At 48.9% G+C, this 22876-nt stretch overlaps 1 protein-coding gene across 1 annotated transcript in view; it reads right to left on the reverse strand.

Annotated features, from left to right (window-relative positions):
* The window catches only part of ATP1A3 (ATPase Na+/K+ transporting subunit alpha 3), a 129407-nt gene extending 108716 nt beyond the window's left edge, over positions 1-20691 (reverse strand). The window contains exon 1 of the mRNA XM_040419755.1: positions 20541-20691. Coding sequence (XP_040275689.1) covers positions 20541-20546 — 6 coding nt within the window. The 5' untranslated portion in view covers positions 20547-20691. The remainder of the gene's footprint in view (positions 1-20540) is intronic.
* Positions 20692-22876: the final 2185 nt, after the last annotated feature.

The following is a 22876-nucleotide window of genomic DNA, read 5'->3' on the forward strand; positions in this document are numbered from 1 at the left end:
CTCTGGCAAGTCTCACAGGTCCAGCAGTATTCTCGTACCTCTGCATGTAACCTAGGCCAGAAGAAAGCACGAGACAACCGACTCCGGGTCTTAGCTATCCCTAAATGTCCGGCTAAGGGGATGTCGTGAGCCAGCCTCAATAGCTCCTGTCTGTACTTCTGGGGTACGACTAGCTGTTTGTGGGGGCCCTCGCGTTTCCCGTTGCCCACCCCTTCAGTGTAACGATAAAGAAGCCCTCCCTCTCACTCTATTCTGTCTTCCCCTAACCCCCCTGGATCCTTGCCCGCCCTGTCCCGATAGCACGCTAAAGTAGGGTCTCTCCGGGTTTCTTGCCTAACGTCGGAAGGAGAATCCCAGGACATGGGGTTGTCAAGTCGGGGTAACGTGGGAGGATTTGGTCTTACCTGGGTCACCATAGGAGTGGAGTTGCCTTGTAGGTGGCTTTGTTGTCAGGTGGTCACGGCCATGGTCGGTCTCTGGTGCAAATGAAGAAGTCAAATGCCCCAAGTCGTTCCCCAAAAGTACTTCTGCGGGTAACTCACGGAGTCCACAGGGTTTTCACCATTTGAGCTGTTGTATGAGCGAAGGGTTAGGGGACCCTTAGACTTAGTGAGGGCCCAGTGGGAAGGGGGAGAGGATCCTGAAGGCCTCCCCATCCTTAGTTACGTCTTGGAACTCAGGGATCGACTGCGGGAACTTACCTAGCTAGTCCATGAGAATATGCAATCAGCCCAGAGTCAGCAGAAGGTTTGGTATGATCGATCTGCTCGGAATCGCACTTTTTGTGTCGGACAGAAGGTCCTAGTACTAAAACCCTTGAAGCAAAAATAAATTACAGGCCTCCTGGCAGGGCCCCTATCAGGTGGTAAAACAGCTGTGCGACACCACCTACGTGGTCACCAGCTGTGCAGACACAAGAATTAAGAGGACATTCCACATCAATATGATGAAGGCCTATCACGAGAGGGCTGAGGCAGTAGCCGCCATATGCGCTCCTGCCACCGGGGACTCTGAATACCTGCCGATGCTGGAGCTTCCTGCAATCAGTAATCATTCTGGGGGGGTGGAAGATGTTTAGTTAGAAGATGGGTTAGGACCCCAGGAACAAGAACAGGTCAGGGAATTACTCCAGGACCGGAAAGAGATGTTCTCAACACTCCCTGGATACACTCACTTGGCAGTGCACAAGGTGGAGACCCTCGGGCAGAAGCCCCTGAGACAATCAGCCTATAGGATTCCTGGAGCTGTGCAAGAAGGGATGAGAGCAGAGATTAGAGAGATGCTTGAGTTAGGGGTGATCGAACCATCAGCAAGCCCCTGGGCTTCCCCTGTAGTATTAGTCCCAAAACGGGATGGCACAACCCGATTTTGTGTGGACTATAGGCGACTGAATGACTGTACTGTGACAGATGCCTACCCCATGCCCCGAGTGGACGAATTGTTGGACAAAATAGCTCAGGGACATTATCTGACGACTATTGACCTGTGTAAGGGTTACTGGCAGATTCCCCTGGAGGCGGCCGCCATTCCAAAGTCGGCCTTCATCACCCCGTTTGGCCTTTACCAGTTCCGGGTAATGCCATTCGGGATGAAAAATGCTCCGGCTACCTTCCAACGAATGATAGATCAACTCCTCGGTGGTCTGCAGGATTTTGCATGCGCATATCTTGATGACATCGCAATCTATAGCCAGACATGGGAGGAGCATCTCAGACACCTGGGCATAGTGCTAGACAGAATCAGAGTTGCAGGCCTGACCCTGAAGCCAGACAAGTGTAATATCGGGATGTCTGAGGTACAATATTTGGGACATAGAGTGGGATGTGGGAAGCAGAGGCCGGAGCCTGCAAAAATCGAGGCCATCCTAAACTGTCCGGTTCCCAGAACCAAGGCCCAGGTACTTGCATTTTTAGGGACAGCCGGGTACTACAGAAAGTTTGTACCTCACTATAGTGACATAGCCAAACCACTGACGGACCTGACCAAAAAGAATCTCCCTAGACAGGTCCTGTGGTCCCCGGAGTGCGAAACAGCATTTCAACAGTTGAAAACCACCCTAACACAAGCTCCCATACTGACGGCACCCGATCCTAACAAACGCTTTGTTGTACATACAGACGCCTCCATGTTCGGACTGGGAGCCGTACTAAGTCAAGTTGGCGACGATGGGAAGGAGCACCCGGTGGCGTATCTCAGCCGCAAGTTGTTACCCCGTGAAGTTGCATATGCTGCCGTGCAAAAAGAATGTTTGGCTTTAGTCTGGGCTTTAAAGAAATTGCAGCCCTACGTCTATGAACGCTCTTTTACCGTCATGACGGACCACAATCCCTTGATATGGCTAAACCGGGTGGCGGGAGAGAATGGCCGATTACTAAGGTGGAGCTTTGCTTTGCAACCCTACAATTTCACCATACAATATCGGCCAGGGCCTCAAAACGGGAATGCGGATGGATTGTCACGGCAAACGGACCTGGAATCTTAAGACTACTTTTCCAACATCCTCGAGTTGACCCGGTGAGGGTCCCACTGTGGTTGTTGGACTGTTTCCCGGGAGGGGGGGTAATGTCATGGTTTGACTCTCTCTGTGACAATGGCCACACCCATCTGCCTCCCAGCCAAGCTCTTGAACTAATCTCTGCTTACCTCATTTGCATAGCCAATCAGAAGGGGTTTTGCAATTTACCAATTGAAAGAGGTGTTCCAACGGTCATTATAAATATATGTGATGCATTCAATAAAGATTCTGTCAGTTTGAACTCACATACAGCCTGACTGGTGTTAGTTCTGTGAGAACTAAAACGACACGAGCGGTCGTTTGAGGCCGGATCATCAACGGCGGAGCCAGCAGATATTGTGGTCACATCAGGGAGTGCCATGAGAGCAGAATAGAGCGAGCAGAGGCTCGTTACATTGGTGGCAGCGGTGGGATTGGCTCTCCAGTTACTGGGACACTCCAAATCACAACTAGGAATGACCAGCTACGCAGCCTGCAGGAGAGACACGCTGAAAGATTTACTTGAGAGCCGAGGAGGGACAAAGAACAAGGCCACCTTGATCAGTGAGTTAGCTGAGATGGATCAGAGGGATGGTGATGCTGGACCTCGGTCCGTGGAAGCCTTGTTTCAGCAACGAGTTAGAGAACGGTTGGCATTATATGGTGCCAACCCATCTGAGACCGCCATACAGAATGCCTTCAGAGACATCCAGCTGCAGGATGAGCGGCAAGAGAGAGAATTGGAGCGACAACATGAGTGGAGAATGGCGGAAATACGGCGATCAGAGACAGCACCTAGAGATTCAGCACCTGTCCGTAAGTTGCCCTTTCGCGCATTCAAATTATTTAAGGAAGGAGAGGAGGAAATAGAAGAGTTCCTCCAGGACTTTGAGAGACTGTGCCAGATACATAAAGTGCCGTCCCAAGATCGGGTCGCCTTACTGGCGAGTAACCTAACTGGCAAAGCTGCAGATGCGTATCGGGCCATGGAGGATGAGGATGCCATGGATTATGACCGGGTAAAAGAAGCCCTGCTAGCCCGATTTGCCATTACCCCTGAAGCCAGCAGGATTAAGTTTCGAGAATCCCGGAAACAAGGCAACCTAACCTACATGGAGTGGGCACATCGTCTGCAGTGGAACCTCAAGGGCTGGTTCCAGGGAAGCCATGCTCATACCATAGAGGACATCACCCAGCTAGTTCTCTTAGAGCAGTTCTTTGACCACACCCCTCCGATAGTACGGGATTGGGTGCGAGATAAGCGGCCACAGACGGTACAGCAAGCAGCTACTTTGGCCGATGAATATCTGGACTCTCGGAGATCCATTGGAGGCCAGCGCTATCCCACCGCTGCCACCAATGTAACGAGCCCCTGCTCGCTCTATTCTGCTCTCACGGCACTCCCTGATGTGACCACAATATCTGCTGGTTCCGCCGTTGATGATCCGGCCTCAAACGACCGCTCATGTCATTTTAATTCTCCCAGAACTAACACCAGTCAGGCTGTATGTGAGTTCAAACTGACGGAATCTTTATTGAATGCATCACATATATTTATAATGACAGTTGGAGCACCTCTTTCAATTGGTAAATTGCAAAACCCCCTCTGATTGGCTATGCAAATGAGGTAAGCAGAGATTAGTTCAAGAGCTTGGCTGGGAGGCAGATGGGTGTGGCCATTGTCACAGAGAGAGTCAAACCATGACAGACTGCTCTGTATACAACATCCAGTATAGACTGCTCTGTATACAACATCCAGTATAGACTGCACTGTATATAACATCCAGTATAGACTGCTCTGTATACAACATCCAGTATAGACTGCTCTGTATATAACATCCAGTATAGACTGCTCTGTATATAACATCCAGTATAGACTGCTCTGTATACAACATCCAGTATAGACTGCTCTGCATACAACATCCAGTATAGACTGCTCTGTATACAACATCCAGTATAGACTGCTCTGTATACAACATCCAGTATAGACTGCTCTGTATACAACATCCAGTATAGACTGCTCTGTATACAACATCCAGTATAGACTGCTCTGTATACAGCATCCTGTATAGACTGCTCTGTATACAGCATCCTGTATAGACTGCTCTGTATACAGCATCCAGTATAGACTGCTCTGTATACAACATCCAGTATTGTCACGGAAGGTGTACAGCAAACTAGAAGACACAAAAGGAAGATCCAACTGACTGGATCAAAAACTAAGGAACAAAAGGGGGAGCCCTGCAACAGACCTGGCTCTCTCCCTGACTGCTCAGCCTATGCAAAATTCTCAATGGTAGAAGATCGCATATCCTCGTACCTCGACTGTATAACACCTGAACACCCTATAATAGTAAGGGGACACGACCACCGGCTCCCTACACTTGATACGGAGGGAGTCAGGGTCACATGAGATCCAGCAAACAGGAAAATACAAATGAATGAACAAACTTATCTGTAGAAGACTCAGTAGTAGCATCCAGCATGCATACACTCCAGGAAGTTGTATAAACCGCAAAGTGATGCAGTATGGGAAGGGATTTAAAGGGATGCAATCAGTGCAACTACATGACAGCTGAGAGAGGCTAACGAGATGAGAAAATAAAAGCAAAACAAAAGGAATCTCAAGGAGGAGGTTCTGAAGGACGTCTGTCAGAGCTTCTCAGATGTCTGGTGGTGACAGTACCCCTCCTTCTATGAGTGGACTCCGGACACTCAGAGCCCACCTTCTCAGAATGGGACCTATGGAAAGCCCTGATGAGACGAGTGGCCTTAATGTCCGTCACTGGGACCCACATCCTCTCCTCAGGACCATAACCCTCCCAATGAACGAGGTACTGGAGAGAACCGCGGACAACACGAGAATCCACAATCCTAGAGACCTGAAATTCAAGATTACCATCAACCACAATCGGAGGAGGAGGCAAAGACGAGGGTACAATGGGTTGGACATAAGGTTTTAATAAGGACTTATGAAAAACATTATGGATCTTCCAAGTCTGAGGAAGATCAAGACGGTAGGCAACAGGATTGATGACGGACAAGATTTTGTAAGGCCCAATAAACTTAGGACCCAACTTCCAGGAGGGAACCTTCAATTTGATATTCTTAGTAGACAACCACACCAGATCACCAACATTCAGGTCCGGACCAGGCACACGTCTCTTATCCGCCACACGCTTATATCTCTCACTCATGCTCTTTAGATTATCCTGAATCTTTTGCCAAATAGATGACAAAGACGAGGAGAATCTGTCCTCATCAGGTAAACCAGAAGACCCCTCTCCAGAGAATGTCCCAAACTGCGGATGAAACCCATATGCACCAAAAAATTGTGACTTATCAGAGGACTCCTGACGACGGTTATTTAAAGCAAACTCAGCAAGGGACAAAAAAGAACACCAATCCTCCTGATTCTCCGCCACAAAACAGCGCAGATATGTCTCCAGATTCTGATTGACCCGCTCTGTCTGACCATTCGACTGCGGGTGGAAAGCAGAAGAGAATGACAACCGAACCCCCAAGCGAGATCAGAAAGCCTTCCAGAATCTGGAAACAAACTGTGTGCCCCTATCAGAGACTGTCTGAAGGGATACCATGCAATTTGACAATGTGATCAATAAATGCCTGCGCCAGCGTCTTAGCATTGGGCAAGCCAGGAAAAGGAATGAAATGCACCATTTTGCTAAAACGGTCCACCACCACCAGAATCACAGTCTTCCCCGAGGAATGAGGCAGGTCCGTAATGAAGTCCATGGACAGATGTGTCCAAGGACGGGAAGGAATGGGTAACGGAAGGAGAGGACCTGATGGCCGTGAATGAGGGACTTTGGCACGAGCGCAGGTCTCGCAGGCTGCCACAAAACCCTCAACCGACTTACGAAGCACAGGCCACCAGAATCTCCGAGCGATGAGATCCACTGTGGCTCTTGTCCCCGGGTGCCCAGCAAGGGCAGTATCGTGGTGTTCCTTAAAAATCTTGTGTCTTAAAGCGAGAGGCACAAACAACCTCCCAGGAGGACAAAGATCAGGAGCCTCTGACTGGGCTACCTGAACCTCTGCCTCCAATTCAGGATAAAGAGCAGAGACCACCACACCTTCAGCCAAAATGGGACCCGGGTCTTCAAAATTCCTACCTCCCGGAAAACAATGTGACAGGGCATCTGCTTTCACATTCTTAACCCCAGGGCGGAAGGTGACAACAAAATTAAACCTTGAAAAGAACAAAGACCATCTGGCCTGTCTCGGGTTCAGACGCTTGGCTGACTCCAAGTAGGCCAGATTCTTATGGTCAGTAAACACGGTAATAGGGTGTCTGGCTCCCTCTAGCCAATGGCGCCATTCCTCAAAAGCTAACTTGATGGCCAACAACTCCCTATCTCCCACATCGTAATTTCTCTCTGCGGAGGAGAGTTTCTTCGAGAAAAAGGCACACGGTCGCCATTTGGCAGGAGAGGGACCCTGAGACAAGACCGCACCCACACCCACCTCAGAAGCATCAACCTCAACTATGAAGGGTAGAGAAATATCAGGTTGTACCAAGATGGGAGCGGAAGCAAAACTCTCCTTGATATTAGAAAAGGCCTTACGCGCCTCTACTGACCAGGAGGAAAAATCTACTCCCTTTCTAGTCATATCAGTGAGTGGTTTAACAGAGGAATAATTCAAAATAAACTTCCTGTAATAATTGGCAAAACCCAGAAAACGCATCAGAGCCTTCTGATTCTCAGGAAGCTCCCAATCAAGCACAGCGCGGACCTTCTCGGGGTCCATGCGAAAACCAGAAGCGGAGAGAAGAAACCCCAGAAATTGAATTTCTGGAACCGCAAACACACATTTTTCCAGTTTAGCATACAATTTATTCTCCCGCAGGATGAGCAAGACCTGACGTAAATGTTCCTTATGAGTTTTGAAGTCGGGAGAAAAAATCAAAATGTCATCCAGATACACTAATACAAATTTCCCCATTAAATGATAAAAAATGCTGTTCACAAAATGCTGAAAGACGGCCAGAACATTCATCAAACCAAAAGGCATAACCAAATTCTCAAAATGGCCCTCAGGGGTATTGAAGGCCGTCCTCCATTCGTCTCCTTCTCTGACCCTGACTAGGTTGTATGCCCCTCTTAAATCCAACTTAGAAAAAACTTTAGCCCCCACAATCTGGTTAAAGAGGTCCGGAATCAGAGGAAGCGGATAAGGGTCACGAATTGTGATACTGTTCAGCTCCCTGAAATCCAGACATGGTCTTAATGAACCATCTTTTTTCTTAACAAAGAAAAAAACAGCGGCAACAGGTGACTTCGAGGGTCGTATGTGTCCTTTTCTCAGACTCTCAGAGATATAAGCACACATAGCGACCCTTTCAGGTTGGGAGAGATTGTATAAACGAGATTTAGGCAGCTTGGCGCCTGGGGTGAGATTAATAGGGCAATCGTACTCCCTGTGAGGGGGCAGCTCCTGGACACCACTCTCGGAGAACACATCCGAAAATTCAGAGAGAAAAGATGGTACAATCTTGGTAGAAACCTCTGAAACAGATGTCGTGAGGCAATTCTCTCTGCAAAAGTCACTCCAACCATTTATTTGTCTTGCTTGCCAATCAATGGTGGGGTTATGTTTAGTAAGCCAGGGTAGCCCCAACACTAGAGGAGTAGGCAACCCGTTTAGGACGAAACATGACACATCCTCAACATGAGTATCACTCACAATCAAACAGATATTGTGAACTATGCCCTTTAACGATTTCTGAGAAAGTGGAGTGGAATCGATAGCAAAAACAGGAATATCCTTTCCCAAAGTGCATACCTGGAAACCATGAGTTATTGCAAATTGATTATCAATAAGATTGACAGCTGCTCCACTATCTACAAAAATCTCACAAAAAATATTCTTACTCTCTAGCGCCAGGCTGGCAGGTAGGACAAAACGGGAACTACAAGCAAACGGAAAACCTTCAATTTCTGCATCAACCTTGCCAATAGTAACAGATGGAACGTTTTTAGAGGATTTTTTTTCTTTTTGTTTTTTTATTACTCTCAAAAAACTGCCTGAATCTCCTAGAGGGACAAACATTTGCCAAATGATTTATACCCCCACAACAGAAACAAACCCTCCCATGCGGGCTGAATCCTCTATTGTCAGAGGCAATCAACCCCAGCTGCATGGGCTCCTGTTCAGAGGGGATTGAGAGAGACTGAGACCCCTGTGCACAGAATGAGACCGCCGCACTGTCCTTGGACTGAGTATGACAGGAAGGAGTGATCTCTCCTCTCTCTCTAAGACCCTTGTCAATACAAACGGCCCGAGACATGGCAGAGTCCAAGGAGGTAGGTCTCTCATGAAAGGCAAATGCATCTTTCAATCCCTCTGAAAGACCATGGCAAAATTGACTTCGGAGTGCAGCATCATTCCAACCAGTATCAGCTGCCCATCTCCGAAATTCTGAGCAGTATATCTCTGCGGATTGTTTACCCTGGCATAAAAGACGTAATCTAGACTCAGCCAGAGCAATACGATCCGGATCATCATATATCTGACCCAGGGCTAAAAAAAATTCATCCACTGAACAGAGGGGCCGTGCCCCCTCCGGCAGCGAAAAGGCCCAGGACTGAGCGTTATCCCTGAGCAGCGAGATGATGATCCCCACCCTCTGCTCCTCATCACCAGAGGAATGGGGAAGTAGGCGAAAATGGAGTTTGCAAGCCTCTCTAAAGCAAACAAAATTCTCACTACCCCCGGAGAACGTATCCGGAAGAGAGACCTTAGGCTCAGAACAAACTCCATGAACACAAGCTGAACCGGTCACTTGAAACTGAGAAAAAGTCTTACGGAGATCAGCTACCTCCAATGAAAGACCCTGGAAGCGTTCAGCCAAAAGTGAAACCGGATCCATGCTTGAGACGGTTTTGGCGGTTTATAATGTCACGGAAGGTGTACAGCAAACTAGAAGACACAAAAGGAAGATCCGACTGACTGGATATAAAACTAAGGAACAAAAGGGGAAGCCTTGCAACAGACCTGGCTCTCTCCCTGACTGCTCAGTCTATGCAAAAATCTCAATAGTAGAAGGTCGCATATCCTCGTACCTCGACTGTCTAACACCTGAACACCCTATAATAGTGAGGGGACACGACCACCGGTTCCCTACACTTGATACGGAGAGAGTCAGGGTCACCTGGGATCCAGCAAACAGTAAAATACAAATGAATGAACAAACTTATCTGTAGAAGACTCAGTAGTAGCATCCAGCATGCATACACTCCAGGAAGTTGTATAAACCGCAAAGTGATGCAGTATGGGAAGGGATTTAAAGGGATGCAATCAGTGCAACTACATGACAGCTGAGAGAGGCTAACGAGATGAGGAAATTAAAGCAAAACAAAAGGAACCTCAAGGAGGAGGTTCTGAAGGACGTCTGTCAGAGCTTCTCAGATGTCTGGTGGTGACAAGTATAGACTGCTCTGTATACAACATCCAGTATAGACTGCTCTGTATACAACATCCAGTATAAACTGCTCTGTATACAACATCCAGTATAGACTGCTCTGTATATAACATCCAGTATAGACTGCTCTGTATACAACATCCAGTATAGACTGCTCTGTATACAACATCCAGTATAGACTGCTCTGTATATAACATCCAGTATAGACTGCTCTGTATATAACATCCAGTATAGACTGCTCTGTATATAACATCCAGTATAGACTGCTCTGTATATAACATCCAGTATAGACTGCTCTGTATATAACATCCAGTAAAGACTGCTCTGTATACAACATCCGGTATAGACTGCTCTGTATATAACATCCAGTATAGACTGCTCTGTATATAACATCCAGTATAGACTGCTCTGTATATAACATCCGGTATAGACTGCTCTGTATATAACATCCAGTATAGACTGCTCTGTATACAGCATCCAGTATAGACTGCTCTGTATATAACATCCAGTATAGACTGCTCTGTATACAACATCCAGTATAGACTGCTCTGTATATAACATCCAGTATAGACAGCTCTGTATACAACATCCAGTATAGACTGCTCTGTATATAACATCCAGTATAGACTGCTCTGTATATAACATCCAGTATAGACTGCTCTGTATATAACATCCAGTATAAACTGCTCTGTATACAGCATCCAGTATAGACTGCTCTGTATACAACATCCAGTATAGACTGCTCTGTATATAACATCCAGTATAGACTGCTCTGTATATAACATCCAGTATAGACTGCTCTGTATATAACATCCAGTATAGACTGCTCTGTATACAACATCCGGTATAGACTGCTCTGTATACAGAGGTCGGCATAGACTGCTCTGTATACAGAGGTCGGTATAGACTGCTCACTATACAGAGGTCGGTATAGACTGCTCAGTATACAGAGGTCGGCATAGACTGCTCAGTATACAGAGGTCGGCATAGACTGCTCAGTATACAGAGGTCGGCATAGACTGCTCAGTATACAGAGGTCGGTATAGACTGCTCAGTATACAGAGGTCGGTATAGACTGCTCAGTATACAGAGGTCGGCATAGACTGCTCAGTATACAGAGGTCGGCATAGACTGCTCAGTATACAGAGGTCGGCATAGACTGCTCAGTATACAGAGGTCGGCATAGACTGCTCAGTATACAGAGGTCGGTATAGACTGCTCAGTATACAGAGGTCGGTATAGACTGCTCAGTATACAGAGGTCGGTATAGACTGCTCAGTATACAGAGGTCGGTATAGACTGCTCACTATACAGAGGTCGGTATAGACTGCTCAGTATACAGAGGTCGGTATAGACTGCTCAGTATACAGAGGTCGGTATAGACTGCTCACTATACAGAGGTCGGTTTAGACTGCTCAGTATACAGAGGTCGGTATAGACTGCTCAGTATACAGAGGTCGGTATAGACTGCTCACTATACAGAGGTCGGTATAGACTGCTCAGTATACAGAGGTCGGCTTAGACTGCTCAGTATACAGAGGTCGGCATAGACTGCCCAGTATACAGAGGTCGGTATAGACTGCTCAGTATACAGAGGTCGGTATAGACTGCTCACTATACAGAGGTCGGTATAGACTGCTCAGTATACAGAGGTCGGTATAGACTGCTCACTATACAGAGGTCTCGGTATAGACTGCTCAGTATACAGAGGTCAGTATAGACTGCTCAGTATACAGAGGTCGGTATAGACTGCTCAGTATACAGAGGTCGGTATAGACTGCTCAGTATACAGAGGTCGGTATAGACTGCTCAGTATACAGAGGTCGGTATAGACTGCTCAGTATACAGAGGTCGGTATAGACTGCTCACTATACAGAGGTCGGTTTAGACTGCTCAGTATACAGAGGTCGGTATAGACTGCTCAGTATACAGAGGTCGGTATAGACTGCTCACTATACAGAGGTCGGTATAGACTGCTCACTATACAGAGGTCGGTTTAGACTGCTCAGTATACAGAGGTCGGTATAGACTGCTCAGTATACAGAGGTCGGTATAGACTGCTCACTATACAGAGGTCGGTTTAGACTGCTCAGTATACAGAGGTCGGTATAGACTGCTCAGTATACAGAGGTCGGTATAGACTGCTCACTATACAGAGGTCGGTATAGACTGCTCAGTATACAGAGGTCGGTATAGACTGCTCACTATACAGAGGTCGGTATAGACTGCTCAGTATACAGAGGTCGGCATAGACTGCTCACTATACAGAGGTCGGTATAGACTGCTCAGTATACAGAGGTCGGTATAGACTGCTCAGTATACAGAGGTCGGTATAGACTGCTCAGTATACAGAGGTCGGTATAGACTGCTCACTATACAGAGGTCGGTATAGACTGCTCAGTATACAGAGGTCGGTATAGACTGCTCAGTATACAGAGGTCGGTATAGACTGCTCAGTATACAGAGGTCGGTATAGACTGCTCAGTATACAGAGGTCGGTATAGACTGCTCACTATACAGAGGTCGGTATAGACTGCTCAGTATACAGAGGTCGGTATAGACTGCTCACTATACAGAGGTCGGTATAGACTGCTCACTATACAGAGGTCGGTATAGACTGCTCAGTATACAGAGGTCGGTATAGACTGCTCACTATACAGAGGTCGGTATAGACTGCTCACTATACAGAGGTCGGTTTAGACTGCTCAGTATACAGAGGTCGGTATAGACTGCTCAGTATACAGAGGTCGGTATAGACTGCTCACTATACAGAGGTCAGTTTAGACTGCTCAGTATACAGAGGTCGGTATAGACTGCTCAGTATACAGAGGTCGGTATAGACTGCTCACTATACAGAGGTCGGTATAGACTGCTCAGTATACAGAGGTCGGTATAGACTGCTCACTATACAGAGGTCGGCATAGACTGCTCAGTATACAGAGGTCGGTATAGACTGCTCACTATACAGAGGTCGGTATAGACTGCTCAGTATACAGAGGTCGGTATAGACTGCTCAGTATACAGAGGTCGGTATAGACTGCTCACTATACAGAGGTCGGTATAGACTGCTCACTATACAGAGGTCGGTATAGACTGCTCACTATACAGAGGTCGGTATAGACTGCTCAGTATACAGAGGTCGGTTTAGACTGCTCAGTATACAGAGGTCGGTATAGACTGCTCAGTATACAGAGGTCGGTATAGACTGCTCACTATACAGAGGTCAGTTTAGACTGCTCAGTATACAGAGGTCGGTATAGACTGCTCAGTATACAGAGGTCGGTATAGACTGCTCACTATACAGAGGTCGGTATAGACTGCTCAGTATACAGAGGTCGGTATAGACTGCTCACTATACAGAGGTCGGCATAGACTGCTCAGTATACAGAGGTCGGCATAGACTGCTCACTATACAGAGGTCGGTATAGACTGCTCAGTATACAGAGGTCGGTATAGACTGCTCAGTATACAGAGGTCGGTATAGACTGCTCACTATACAGAGGTCGGTATAGACTGCTCAGTATACAGAGGTCGGTATAGACTGCTCACTATACAGAGGTCGGTATAGACTGCTCACTATACAGAGGTCGGTATAGACTGCTCAGTATACAGAGGTCGGTATAGACTGCTCAGTATACAGAGGTCGGTATAGACTGCTCACTATACAGAGGTCGGTATAGACTGCTCACTATACAGAGGTCGGTATAGACTGCTCAGTATACAGAGGTCGGTTTAGACTGCTCACTATACAGAGGTCGGTATAGACTGCTCACTATACAGAGGTCGGTATAGACTGCTCAGTATACAGAGGTCGGCATAGACTGCTCACTATACAGAGGTCGGCATAGACTGCTCAGTATACAGAGGTCGGTATAGACTGCTCACTATACAGAGGTCGGTATAGACTGCTCAGTATACAGAGGTCGGTATAGACTGCTCAGTATACAGAGGTCGGTATAGACTGCTCAGTATACAGAGGTCGGTATAGACTGCTCACTATACAGAGGTCAGTTTAGACTGCTCACTATACAGAGGTCGGTATAGACTGCTCAGTATACAGAGGTCAGTATAGACTGCTCAGTATACAGAGGTCGGTATAGACTGCTCACTATACAGAGGTCGGTATAGACTGCTCAGTATACAGAGGTCGGTATAGACTGCTCAGTATACAGAGGTCGGTATAGACTGCTCACTATACAGAGGTCGGTATAGACTGCTCAGTATACAGAGGTCAGTTTAGACTGCTCAGTATACAGAGGTCGGCATAGACTGCTCAGTATACAGAGGTCGGCGTAGACTGCTCACTATACAGAGGTCGGTATAGACTGCTCACTATACAGAGGTCGGTATAGACTGCTCAGTATACAGAGGTCGGTATAGACTGCTCACTATACAGAGGTCGGTATAGACTGCTCACTATACAGAGGTCGGCATAGACTGCTCTGTATACAGAGGTCGGTATAGACTGCTCACTATACAGAGGTCGGTTTAGACTGCTCAGTATACAGAGGTCGGTATAGACTGCTCAGTATACAGAGGTCGGTATAGACTGCTCACTATACAGAGGTCGGTATAGACTGCTCACTATACAGAGGTCGGTTTAGACTGCTCAGTATACAGAGGTCGGTATAGACTGCTCAGTATACAGAGGTCGGTTTAGACTGCTCAGTATACAGAGGTCGGTATAGACTGCTCAGTATACAGAGGTCGGTATAGACTGCTCACTATACAGAGGTCGGTTTAGACTGCTCAGTATACAGAGGTCGGTATAGACTGCTCACTATACAGAGGTCGGTATAGACTGCTCACTATACAGAGGTCGGTATAGACTGCTCAGTATACAGAGGTCGGTATAGACTGCTCACTATACAGAGGTCGGTATAGACTGCTCACTATACAGAGGTCGGTTTAGACTGCTCAGTATACAGAGGTCGGTATAGACTGCTCAGTATACAGAGGTCGGTATAGACTGCTCACTATACAGAGGTCGGCATAGACTGCTCACTATACAGAGGTCGGTATAGACTGCTCACTATACAGAGGTCGGTATAGACTGCTCACTATACAGAGGTCGGTATAGACTGCTCAGTATACAGAGGTCGGTATAGACTGCTCAGTATACAGAGGTCGGTTTAGACTGCTCAGTATACAGAGGTCGGTATAGACTGCTCACTATACAGAGGTCGGTATAGACTGCTCAGTATACAGAGGTCGGTATAGACTGCTCACTATACAGAGGTCGGTATAGACTGCTCAGTATACAGAGGTCGGTATAGACTGCTCACTATACAGAGGTCGGTATAGACTGCTCACTATACAGAGGTCGGCATAGACTGCTCACTATACAGAGGTCGGTATAGACTGCTCAGTATACAGAGGTCGGTATAGACTGCTCAGTATACAGAGGTCGGTATAGACTGCTCACTATACAGAGGTCGGTATAGACTGCTCAGTATACAGAGGTCGGTATAGACTGCTCAGTATACAGAGGTCGGTATAGACTGCTCACTATACAGAGGTCGGTATAGACTGCTCAGTATACAGAGGTCGGTATAGACTGCTCACTATACAGAGGTCGGTATAGACTGCTCAGTATACAGAGGTCGGTATAGACTGCTCAGTATACAGAGGTCGGTATAGACTGCTCAGTATACAGAGGTCGGTATAGACTGCTCAGTATACAGAGGTTGGTATAGACTGCTCACTATACAGAGGTCGGTATAGACTGCTCACTATACAGAGGTCGGTATAGACTGCTCAGTATACAGAGGTCGGTATAGACTGCTCACTATACAGAGGTCGGTATAGACTGCTCAGTATACAGAGGTCGGTATAGACTGCTCAGTATACAGAGGTCGGTATAGACTGCTCAGTATACAGAGGTCGGTATAGACTGCTCAGTATACAGAGGTCGGTATAGACTGCTCAGTATACAGAGGTCGGTATAGACTGCTCACTATACAGAGGTCGGTATAGACTGCTCACTATACAGAGGTCGGTATAGACTGCTCAGTATACAGAGGTCGGTATAGACTGCTCACTATACAGAGGTCGGTATAGACTGCTCACTATACAGAGGTCGGTATAGACTGCTCACTATACAGAGGTCGGTATAGACTGCTCAGTATACAGAGGTCGGTATAGACTGCTCAGTATACAGAGGTCGGTATAGACTGCTCACTATACAGAGGTCGGTATAGACTGCTCAGTATACAGAGGTATACTTTGATCTTATTTTGCCTTTTAGAAATTTCAGGAGATTAAATGCTTCACGCGCCCCCCCCCCCTTCCGGACTGCAGGTGTGTCGCTGTGCTTTACACTGCAGGCGCCCGCTGTCCCACAGACCGTTATCTGTAGCCCCCTCGGACTGATGGTATCTTGGACCCCATTAATCTACAGATCATAAACGAGGAATTATAATCATGAGAACAGAAATCCGAATTGCTCCCCCGATGTGACGCACAGACGGGGGACACGGGCGACGCCTCCGCGCGGACACCACCATGTGACCTTCAAGTGCCCTTCTCCCATTTTAACTCTTTCCAAACTAAGTTACCCCTCATCAATTCTACTGTACAGGCACCAAGTGTTAACCCATTCACCACCAGGATGCAAGATTCTTTCCTCCCACAGCTCGAGTGAAAAGACGTGATTTTGGAGCCTCTCGTCCCCCACTACTCCCATCGTTGTGCCTTCCTTCCCTTTCCACCGCCATCTCCTCTCTCGTTTTCCATGGTAAATGACCTCATCTGGTTTTCTAAGGTTTCTCCTTTCCCTCATTCTCTGGAGTGTGACAGACGTACAGACACCGCATTGCGCCGTGCACACAATCATCCACAACGCAACGCACAGTTGTGCCTGGTGTTAACCTTTTAGCTGCCAAACATAAAAAAAATCTGTACAACAGAGACCCAGTGTATCATGAGGCGAGGTTCCTACAAAGGGTTACTGAAAAATGGGATGTTTGGCTAAGGGGATGCCTTCAGGACTATGGACAGACCAAGGAAACTGTTCTTGGCCGTGGAGAGATCCTAGTGATCTGTTCGGGACCCTGGAGAGATCCCGGTGATCTGTTCAGGACGATGGAGAGCTCCCGGTGATCTGTTCGGGACTATAGAGAGCTCCCGGTGATCTGTTCGGAACTATGGAGAGCTCCCGGTGATCAGTTCGGGACCAAGAAGAGCTCCCGATGATCAGTTCGGGACCATGGAGAGCTCCCAGTGATCTGTTGGGACCATGGAGAGCTCCCAGTGATCTGTTGGGACCATGGAGAGCTCCCGGTGATCTGTTCAGGACCATGGAGAGCTCCCGGTGATTAGTTTGGGACCAAGGAGAGCTCCCGGTGATCAGTTCAGGACCATGGAGAGCTCCCAGTGATCTGTTGGGACCATGGAGAGCTCCCGGTGATCTGTTCGGGACCATGGAAAGCTCCCGGTGATCAGTTTGGGACCAAGAAGAGCTCCCGGTGATCTGTTCGGTACCATGGAGAGCTCCCGGTGATCAGTTCAGGACCAAGAAGAGCTCCCGGTGATCTGTTCGGGACCATGGAGAGCTCCCGGTGATCAGTTCAGGACCATGGAGAGCTCCCGGTGATCTATCCGGGACCATGGAGAGCTCCCGGTGATCTGTTCAGGACCATGGAGAGCTCCCGGTGATTAGTTTGGGACCAAGGAGAGCTCCCGGTGATCAGTTCAGGACCATGGAGAGCTCCCAGTGATCTGTTGGGACCATGGAGAGCTCCCGGTGATCTGTTCGGGACCATGGAAAGCTCCCGGTGATCAGTTTGGGACCAAGAAGAGCTCCCGGTGATCTGTTCGGTACCATGGAGAGCTCCCGGTGATCAGTTCAGGACCAAGAAGAGCTCCCGGTGATCTGTTCGGGACCATGGAGAGCTCCCGGTGATCAGTTCAGGACCATGGAGAGCTCCCGGTGATCTATCCGGGACCATGGAGAGCTGCCGGTGATCTGTTCGGGACCATGGAGAGCTTCCAGTGATCTGTTTGGGTCCATGGAGAGCTCCTGGTGATCAGTTTGGGATCATGGAGAGATCCTGGTGATCTGTTCAGAACCATAGAGAACTGTCTGTGATCCATTCAGGACCAAGGAGAGCTCCAGGTGAAGTTCGGGATCATGGAGAGCTCCAGGTGATTGATTGGTTCGCGATCATAGAGAGCTCAAGGTGATTGGTTCGGGATCATAGAGAGCTCCAGGTCATTGGTTCGGGATCATAGAGAGCTCCAGTTCATTGGTTCGGGATCATAGAGAGCTCCAGGTCATTGGTTCGGGATCATAGAGAGCTCCAGGTCATTGGTTCGGGATCATAGAGAGCTCCAGTTCATTGGTTCGGGATCATAGAGAGCTCCAGGTCATTGGTTCGGGATCATAGAGAGCTCCAGGTCATTTGTTCGGGATCATAGAGAGCTCCAGGTCATTGGTTTGGGATCATAGAGAGCTCCAGGTCATTGGTTCGGGATCATAGAGAGCTCCAGTTCATTGGTTCGGGATCATAGAGAGCTCCAGTTCATTGGTTCGGGATCATAGAGAGCTCCAGGTCATTGGTTCGGGATCATAGAGAGCTCCAGGTCATTGGTTCGGGATCATAGAGAGCTCCAGTTCATTGGTTCGGGATCATAGAGAGCTCCAGGTCATTGGTTCGGGATCATAGAGAGCTCCAGGTCATTGGTTCGGGATCATAGAGAGCTCCAGTTCATTGGTTCGGGATCATAGAGAGCTCCAGTTCATTGGTTCGGGATCATAGAGAGCTCCAGGTCATTGGTTCGGGATCATAGAGAGCTCCAGGTCATTTGTTCGGGATCATAGAGAGCTCCAGGTCATTGGTTTGGGATCAAAGAGCGCTTCAGGTGATGTTTCTGGGATCAAAAAGAACTCAAGGTGATGTTTCTGGGATCAAGGAGAGCTCCAGGATCATTCAGTTCCAGGTGATTTGTTCAGGACTATTAAGATGTAGGTGACCTGTTCAGGACCATATGAAGAGTCCACATTACCTGTTTAAGACTATTTGAAGAGCACAGGTGACATGTTGAGGACCATATGAAGAGTCCAGATGATCTGTTCAGGACCATATGAAGAGTCCAGGTGACCTCTTCAGGACTATATGAAGAGTCAAGGTGATCTGTTCTGGACCATATGAAGAGTCTAGGTAACATGTTCAGGACCATATAAGGAGTCCAAATGATCTGTGCAAAACCATATGAGGAGTCCAGATGATCTGCTTAGGACCATAAGAAGAGTCCAGGTGATCTGTTCAGGACCATATGAAGAGTCCAGGTAACATGTTTAGCACCATGTGAATAGTCTAGATCACCTGTTCAGAACCATATGAGGAGTCCAGATCTGCTTAGGATCACAAGAAGAGTCCAGGTGACATATTTAGGACAATATGAAGAGTCCAGGTGATCTGTTCAGGTCCATATGAAGAGTCCAGATCACCTGTTCAGGTCCATATGAAGAGTCCATATTACATGTTCAGGACCAAATGAAGAGTCCACATTACCTGTTCAGGACCATATGAAGAGTCCAGGTGATCTGTTCAGGACCATATGAAGAGTCCAGGTGATCTGTTCAGGACCATATAATGAGTCCAGATCACCTGTTCAGGTCCATATGAAGAGTCCATATTACATGTTCAGAGCCATATGAAAAGTCCACATTACCTGTTCAGGACCATATGAAGAGTCCAGATCAGCTGTTCAGGTCCATATGAAGAGTCCATATTACCTGTTCAGGACCATATGAAGAGTCCATATTACCTGTTCAGGACCATATGAAGAGTCCAGGTGTTCTGTTCAGGAACATATGAAGAGTCCATATTATCTGTTCAGGACCATATGAAGAGTTCACATGACCTGTGCAGGACCATATGACAAGTCCAGGTGATCTGTTTAGGACCATGGAGAGCTCAAGATGATCTGTTCCAGACTACAGAGAAGCTTTATGAGCAGATTTAGGAAGACATAGCTCTCTGACCATGTTCACCACCAGGAACAGCTCTAAGACCATGTGTCAGGACCAGGGAGACTTATTGGACCAAGTGTCAGGACCAGAGAAACCTCTATGGCCATGTTCAGAACCAGGAATACTTCTAGGACCACGCATCAGAATTATAGAGACATCTAGTGCCTTGCATCAATACAAAGAAGACCTCTAGGACCGAGCTCAGAACCAAGGACACCTCTAGGACCGTGCTCAGAACCAAGGACACCTCTAGGACAATGCTTCAGGACCAAGGACACCTCTACCACAACGCTCAGGACCAGGAAGACAGCTAGGACCATTAGTTGAGACCAGGAAGACCTCTAGCACCAAGTGTCGGGACTGGGGACACCTCTAGGACCATGCTCAGGACCAAGGACACCTCTAGGACCATGCTCAGGACCAAGGACACCTCTAGGACCATGCTCAGGACCAAGGACACCTCTAGGACCATGTGTCCAGACCAGGGACACCTGTAGGCTGATGTGTCGGGAGGGTGGGCACTTCTAGGACCATGTTTGGGGACCCTGCAGAGCTCCTGAATGTCTGCTCCTAGCACAATGAGGCGCCGATGTCTGGGTCGCCCAGACAAGCTCCATACTCACCCCCATGTCTCTACCGCGGGCAGGGAGCAGCTGTGGCCGGAATCCTGGCGGGGGAAGGGGGGACAGAGAGCGGAGGAGACAGAAGAGAGGGGCAGAGAGCAGAGGAGAGAGGCAGAGGCGGCTGCGGGTGAAGCGGCTCTGAGCTCGGCGGCGGCTGCTCACTCCCTCCCGCTCCCGCGCTTCTCCCCCCTCTCACACCGTTGGTCCCTCATATGCTGCAGCACGCAGGCCACACCCCCAAGAAACTCTCCACCAATCACAGGCCGGGATGAGTCCTCCCCACCTGTCACCCTAATGCGCCCTCCCCTTTTATTGCAGCTGTTACATTCCTGAAGGTGAGTGTAAGTGTGAACAGGTGTGAGTGCGGACTGAGGGAGACCAGACTGACGACAGGTGTGACTGCCGGACTGAGGGAGAACAGACTGCTGACAGGTGTGAGTGCTGGACTGAGGGAGACCAGACTGATGACAGGTGTGAGTGCTGGACTGAGGGAGACCAGACTGATGACAGGTGTGAGTGCTGGACTGAGGGAGACCAGACTGACGACAGGTGTGAGTGCGGACTGAGGGAGACCAGACTGACGACAGGTGTGAGTGCGGACTGAGGGAGACCAGACTGACGACAGGTGTGAGTGCTGGACTGAGGGAGACCAGACTGATGACAGGTGTGAGTGCTGGACTGAGGGAGACCAGACTGACGACAGGTGTGAGTGCGGACTGAGGGAGACCAGACTGACGACAGGTGTGAGTGCTGGACTGAGGGAGACCAGACTGATGACAGGTGTGAGTGCCGGACTGAGGGAGACCAGACTGACGACAGGTGTGAGTGCTGGACTGTGGGAGACCAGACTGACGACAGGTGTGACTGCCGGACTGAGGGAGAACAGACTGCTGACAGGTGTGAGTGCTGGACTGAGGGAGACCAGACTGATGACAGGTGTGAGTGCTGGACTGAGGGAGACCAGACTGACGACAGGTGTGAGTGCGGACTGAGGGAGACCAGACTGACGACAGGTGTGAGTGCGGACTGAGGGAGACCAGACTGACGACAGGTGTGAGTGCGGACTGAGGGAGACCAGACTGATGACAGGTGTGAGTGCCGGACTGAGGGAGACCAGACTGACGACAGGTGTGAGTGCGGACTGAGGGAGACCAGACTGAGGACAGGTGTGAGTGCGGACTGAGGGAGACCAGACTGAGGACAGGTGTGAGTGCGGACTGAGGGAGACCAGACTGACGACAGGTGTGAGTGCTGGACTGAGGGAGACCAGACTGAGGACAGGTGTGAGTGCGGACTGAGGGAGACCAGACTGAGGACAGGTGTGACTGCTGGACTGAGGGAGACCAGACTGATGACAGGTGTGAGTGCGGACTGAGGGAGACCAGACTGACGACAGGTGTGAGTGCTGGACTGAGGGAGACCAGACTGCTGACAGGTGTGAGTGCGGACTGAGGGAGACCAGACTGATGACAGGTGTGAGTGCTGGACTGAGGGAGAACAGACTGACGACAGGTGTGAGTGCTGGACTGAGGGAGACCAGACTGAGGACAGGTGTGAGTGCCGGACTGAGGGAGAACAGACTGACGACAGGTGTGAGTGCGGACTGAGGGAGACCAGACTGACGACAGGTGTGAGTGCTGGACTGAGGGAGAACAGACTGACGACAGGTGTGAGTGCTGGACTGAGGGAGACCAGACTGATGACAGGTGTGAGTGCTGGACTGAGGGAGACCAGACTGATGACAGGTGTGAGTGCCGGACTGAGGGAGACCAGACTGACGACAGGTGTGAGTGCTGGACTGAGGGAGAACAGACTGATGACAGGTGTGAGTGCCGGACTGAGAGAGACCAGACTGACGACAGGTGTAACTGCTGGACTGAGGGAGACCAGACTGCTGACAGGTGTGAGTGCTGGACTGAGGGAGAACAGACTGATGACAGGTGTGAGTGCCGGACTGAGAGAGACCAGACTGATGACAGGTGTGAGTGCTGGACTGAGGGAGACCAGACTGACGACAGGTGTGAGTGCTGGACTGAGGGAGAACAGACTGATGACAGGTGTGAGTGCTGGACTGAGGGAGACCAGACTGACGACAGGTGTGAGTGCGGACTGAGGGAGACCAGACTGACGACAGGTGTGAGTGCGGACTGAGGGAGACCAGACTGATGACAGGTGTGAGTGCTGGACTGAGAGAGACCAGACTGATGACAGGTGTGACTGCTGGACTGAGGGAGACCAGACTGCTGACAGGTGTGAGTGCTGGACTGAGGGAGAACAGACTGATGACAGGTGTGAGTGCCGGACTGAGAGAGACCAGACTGATGACAGGTGTGAGT

The sequence above is a fragment of the Bufo bufo genome, chromosome 1 (assembly GCF_905171765.1).
Source record: "Bufo bufo chromosome 1, aBufBuf1.1, whole genome shotgun sequence".
NCBI lineage: Eukaryota > Metazoa > Chordata > Amphibia > Anura > Bufonidae > Bufo > Bufo bufo.